The sequence below is a fragment of the Haliaeetus leucocephalus genome, unplaced genomic scaffold, assembly GCF_000737465.1.
Source record: "Haliaeetus leucocephalus isolate CR32 unplaced genomic scaffold, Haliaeetus_leucocephalus-4.0 Scaffold678, whole genome shotgun sequence".
NCBI classification, from domain to species: Eukaryota; Metazoa; Chordata; class Aves; order Accipitriformes; family Accipitridae; genus Haliaeetus; species Haliaeetus leucocephalus.
The window spans coordinates 1,424,851-1,430,850 of NW_010973114.1; the positions used below are offsets into that span (position 1 = coordinate 1,424,851).

At 40.1% G+C, this 6,000-nt stretch overlaps 1 protein-coding gene across 1 annotated transcript in view; it reads left to right on the plus strand.

Annotated features, from left to right (window-relative positions):
- FAM179B (family with sequence similarity 179, member B) overlaps positions 1-5,567 on the plus strand; it is a 47,709-nt gene extending 42,142 nt beyond the window's left edge. Inside the window, exons 20-23 of the mRNA XM_010579848.1 lie at positions 1,152-1,341; positions 2,310-2,529; positions 3,285-3,371; positions 5,030-5,567. Of these exons, the coding sequence (XP_010578150.1) occupies positions 1,152-1,341; positions 2,310-2,529; positions 3,285-3,371; positions 5,030-5,283 (751 nt within the window). The 3' untranslated portion in view covers positions 5,284-5,567. The remainder of the gene's footprint in view (positions 1-1,151; positions 1,342-2,309; positions 2,530-3,284; positions 3,372-5,029) is intronic.
- The last annotated feature ends 433 nt before the right edge of the window (positions 5,568-6,000 follow it).

Consider the following 6,000-nt stretch of genomic DNA (forward strand, 5'->3'; position numbering starts at 1 on the left):
ATCTATTTGTTCCCTTCCCAGGACACTAAGTATTTAGTTAGAGCCTAACTGGGGATGCTGAAGGTTTTAAATGATACTCTGTCCATTTTTAGTTTTCTGTTTTGTCTTCTAATAGGTTTTCTATTGAACTGAAAAAGAAACCCCCCAAAATTTAAGCCAAGCCAAAAAACTGTCCAAGAATATAGAGTTCATAGGGACTGTGACTGCCTCCAGGTTGAAGAAAGTGTATCTGTTCAGGAACAGCTTTCTTTAATGCACTCTCTACTATTCAAAATAATAATTAATTCCACATTTGATGGTAAATTTTGCTTTGGCATGTAAAACTACATGTCTGCTTCCTTAGAAGAGGTGCTACTTACTGCATTATGCCAAAGACTCTCTTACCTTTGATTCAGGTACTTTTAGTGGCCTATGGTACACTAGCAGGACAGGAGATTTTGATGCCACCTTTTGTTCTCACAGAGCTGACAGGTTTGAATTTGAAAATGCAAGAAAGATGCTTATTTCGTTCTCCATCAAAGACTTCTGTTCATGAGTTAGGAATGAGCTCGCGACTATCTGGACTGGTCTGTAAATGCAGGATACTTATCTGGACAGAGAAGTGATTCCACATATTTTCTAATTCTTTCCATGACTGTCTAATATGATTAGATGCTACAGAAAATTTGTCTCAAAATCCTCTGTGAAGAGTTGTTGAATTTCCACCTCAGCATGGCATGTTGCTTAGGTACCACCTAGACTGGGATCAGTGTCTAAAATACTTTGAGAATAAAGAATTAAACTACAGTAACTTTTTTTTTTTTTGACCCATTGATATGAGGGAAGTTCACAACTGTTACTGGTCACAAACCCAGCTGCTCTCATACAGAAACTTGAAACAGCACAGGGCTCCTGCCTAGCTGAGGCTTATCTCTTGTGTGATAGGTATACATGCATTTAGAGTGGAATGTATATTGAGACTTTAGGAACAACAATTACCATTAGGTGATTATTTTTTTTAAATCACCATGTTTAAAGTGAAAGTCCTTCATCAGAAGATTTTCTGTTTACTTCTGATATTTGCACCTACGTGGAAAGAGGAAGTCTGCGACTAAAGACTCCTGTTTCAGCTTGCTTATGTGTTCACTGAATAACTTTTTCCTTTCCAATAGAGAGACTACAGAAGCCCGTGAAGTCACAAGAAAAACAGCTCCTCGTAATTCATTAGAAAGTGAAGAATATGTTAAAGACATTATAGGTTTATTGAATGCAAAAGACTTCCGTGATCGAATAAATGGCATTAAGCAGCTCTTATCAGATACAGAGAACAATCAAGGCTTTGTTGTTGCAAACATTGTGAAGGTAACTCTATAAAAACATTTTATTTCAAAGGTCTTTAAAGTTGTGTCACAGAGTTTTCTGATAAAGATCTTGGCTCCCTCTTTCAATAAGAATGTCTGATTAACAGGAAAACATTGAGGAATAGGTGAGGTATGCTCAAGGGGGAGATATGTAAGCTACAAAGGTAGTAAAGGAAGTAAATAGCGGGAAGAAGCTGAAAGTTTTCACTTAGAGATAGCACTCATTGAACTATTTCTGGAATACTGCGTGCAGTTTTTCATGCCACTGCTGAGTAAATATCAAAATATTGGAACAGGTTACAAAAAGAGCAGCAAGGATAAATCAAGATCTGAAAAACGGTCTCTGAAACACAGCTGCAAGTTCTGCCTGCTTTGTTTGTCTCGGAGAAGGTGAGGAAAGGTCTTTATTATGATACAGCTTAAGGTAAATATCCTTTCTAATAGGAAAGGAGGTTCTTTAGGAGAAAAATACTATGATGAGGTCCAACAGTTGTAAACTAAGCATACATACGATGAAAGGAAAACCAAGGTTGTCATCTAACAGTGCAGTCAGTGTCTTTGCTGTGGAGCTATGAAATACTTCTGTGGAACTTTGCAATATCTTAACTGTGAATATTTCTGAAATCTTTAAAACATTCTTTTTGCTAAACAGAGCTATGTCTTGCTAAAAATACTTGCTTGCAGAAAATATTAGTCATACTGAAAGTTACAGATGGCTAGTTTACCTCCATTACATTGTATAGGAATGATTCAAATGCAGATGGGGTGAGATACAGTTGAATTATACACAGTATAAAAATATCAAATGTTGCTTTACTTGCTAAAAAAAAAATATCTCAGGTATTTGCATATCAGAGCCGTCTTTTGCTAAGATGGACAATTAAAGTGTAACTATAAAGCAGGAAATGTAATATCCACCTCAAACATTAATTGTTAATTCCGTTGAATGCTGTTTGGATATTTTTTCAGATCTTTGATGCTTTCAAGTCTCGCTTACATGACTCAAACAGTAAAGTAAATCAGGTTGCTTTGGAGACAATGCACAAGATGATTCCATTGCTGAAAGACAATTTAACACCTGTGATCAACATGTTAATTCCTGCCATGGTAGACAACAACCTGAACTCCAAAAATGCAGGGATTTATGCAGCTGCCACAAACGTTATTCAGGCTCTATGTCAACATTTAGGTAAGTCTAAATTTAAAGAGTTACTCTTTCCAATAGTTTCCATCCAATCATTACATTGTGTAATGCATCACTGGAGTTATTCTCACACTTTTTAAACCATACAAGTTGTCTTAATGTTTTGCCAGTCCAATAAAGAAATACAGCTAGCTGGACTTGTCATAAGTGCGTAGGTGGTTTTGTTATTTTTACATAGCAGGTGTTTTTTTGCTGTGAGGGTGTCTGAGTTGCTGGCACAGGTTGCCCAGGGTGGCTGTGGAGTCTCCATCCTTGGAGATACTCAGAACCTGTCTGGACGTGGTCCCAGGCAATCAGCTGCAGTGGCCCTGCTTGAGCGGGGGCATCAGACCAGATGATCTCCAGAGGTCCTTTCCCACCTCAGCCATTCTGTGTGATTCTGTGTTTCATTATCCAGCAGCTTGTCACACTGCTGAATCTCTTGAACAGGTCAGAGAACTAGTTTCTTGCTGATTTGTGTATGCAGCAACTATTTTCCCTCCTCAACTATTCTAGCTTTGGAACAGAATCTTAGTATTTTCAGTAAATGAGTATGCTGTGTTCTACCAGATTCTAGGAGTTAGGGCTTGTTGTTAAAAGTATCTTTTTATGCTTTTATGCCCTTAAAGACATCACTGTGGTTTTTGAAGTTAATATATCGTAAGTAAGGTTCTTATCTACATTTTTCTATATTGTGTTTATTTCCAGACTGTTTAATTTTCTGTTTAAGAATTTTAATGTGTTTTGTTCTTTGCATTTAGATAACTCTTTGCTTCTCCAGCCATTCTGCACAAAAGCCCAGTTTCTGAATGGAAAAGCAAAACAAGACATGACAGAAAAGCTTGCTGGTAAAGTGATGTTTCACTTTGCATATTTGTTTGTTTGTGTACCATCCTAATTAGGCAAATTCATTGTAGGATGGTGGTGGCTATATATCTTCCCTTATGTCACAGTAGATTGTGGGCATTAACGATGCAGCAGTTGTCAAATTTCACCCCCTTCTAATGCAAATTGAAGCTACTGCTGACAAAACAAAAGATTATTAATATTATATAGTCAGATGGAAGATGTATAAATACCTGGAAGGTGTATAAATACCCTAACCTTATAATAATTTTAATATGGAATCAGAAAGAATGAGTTTTGGTTTGTAATGAGTTTCACTCTTATCAGTAACTGAGTGGGATGTACTGTATTGAGACTTGGGTCCCCACAGGCCTACTTCTGCCTGGTCGGCAAGCGTCTGTTTCAGTGCAGGGGCCAGAGATGCGGGGCCGACTGGGGAGCGGAGGCTTGCCTGCTTCACTTGCTGCAAGTCATATTGCCTCTTGCAGTATTCATTCCCTCATACTCTGGCCAGGGATAAATGAAAGGAATGAGTGCCTGCTTTTTCTGAGGTTTCCCAGCACAGAAAATATACTGTTCTCTAAGGCTGGCTCCTACTAACTCCTAAATTTTACTTCTGTGCCCTTTTGCTTTTCGCAGTTGGTCTTGTTCTCATTTTAAGGCTCTCAATAATACATATTGGCATTGAGTCATAAAGGAGACAAGCTGGCAAGCTGAGCTGCACTCACCGCAAAGATGCCAGACTTTGTAATGGTCTTCTTCCTGAACTGGTGTCAAAAGCTTAAAGACAAATTTGCTTAAAAAAATGAAGACAAATTTTAATCAGAATTTGCATACATATTTTAATATTGGTGATTATTATGAGCAGAAGTGCTGAATTTTCCTTTGATGTTTTAAGTGAACAAAGGGTGTCTTTATGGGAAATATGCTTGAGCCAAAGAGAAATTATTTGGCTTACTTTCAGAGTAGTTCTGTGTGTAGTAGCTATGAAATTGAACTAAATAACATAATGGACAGTCTGTTCTTGAAATACTCCTAAATTTATGCTTTCTGAATGTGTTAGCAACCTTTAAACAGTTCACCTCTTGCTGGGATTTTTTGGAGTAGTTTGTATTATGTATCAGAAGAGTCCATTCTAATAAAAAGGCAAACATTTGCAAACGAGATACTTGTAATTGTCTAAGTGGGGAAAATGCATTGTGTTATATATATTTATAGTATAAGGATACTTTGTTCCTTAAACTTAAATACTTGCTGCGTATTTCCGATAGAGGGGAAATCATAAAATATCAGATGTTACACAGCGCACTGTGAGAAATAAAGCTCCTTAGGACAATCCTAACTAAAATAAAATAAATAAAACCCCCTTTGTTTCTTGTTTTAATTTAATGGAAAATTGTGATTATCAGCAGTACCAGTGCTACTGTGTAAGCTCCTGAGAGAGGATGAAAGGGGTGTTTGCAGGGAAAGCTGGTATTTTTTATCGGAGTGCTGATACTGTTGCAACAGCAGACAAGCTCTTCTGTATAGCAAACATTCCTTCATTAGTTGCTTTGAGAAGATGATTTGACACTGTGTCTCAGAGCAGGGGATCACTTCTGAATCACATTTTAAAAATAGTCTTCAAACACTGCTTGATGACTTGTTGTCCTCCTTGCAGATCTTGTTACGGAGCTATACCCACGGAAGCCTTACGCTGTGGAGCAAAAAGTTCTAGTTGTCCTTTGGCACCTCCTGGGAAACATGACGAACAGCGGCTCTTTGCCTGTTGCTGGAGGAAATATCCGGACAGCCACAGCGAAATTATCGAAAGCACTTTTTGCACAGATGGGTCAAAGTCTGTTAACTCATGCTGCATCTCAGCCACCGCACATCAAGAAGAGTCTAGAAGAATTTTTGGAGATAGCAACCTAAAATAACCACCTCTGCGTGCGCATGAAACTCAGTCGGCCGACCGACCTGCGCAGACGGACGGACGGCAGTTTACATGGGAGACGGGCGGGACCGTCCCCGTGTCGCTGCCTTTCTCACGCGGAGGAGAGCCTGCAGAGCGCTGGGCTGTGCCGAGGCCGGCTCCGAGAATTCCGTCCTGCTCGCCTGCCCTTCTCCTCAGGAGATACAGCACAGCACCCTGTTCGCAGTAGCGGGTGTCAGATCGCTAATGAATAAATACACTCATCACGTCCTTCGACTTGTTTTAGCACTAAGCTTTACGTTGCTAAGCGGAAGAAAATCCTGGAGATAATTATACAGTGCAACAGGGTTTTGTGTGGTATTTGTGAAAAAATACGTATTTTTTTAATCCACTTTCACAGTTGTGCAGTATTAGCTTGCTGTGGCTGCTGTTAACGGTGCTGTAACGTTTGTTTGGTGGCTGGGCACGCTCGTCTGCAGGGGAATGTACAACTCCGGCAGCTCACAGCGAAGCACGGCGACCCGCTCTGGGGAAAACCACCCCTTCCCGTTTCCCCTTCCCGTTTCCCCTTCCCGTTTCCCCGGCAGCGCCGGTAAAGCGGCCCCCTCCCCGCCCGGCCCCATCCCTCCCGCTGCCGGTACTGTACGCGTTTGACACGGGAACCTGACGCGAATAAACCGGATTTATTTCTGTAACGCTGCGGCCGCCGCCTCCTT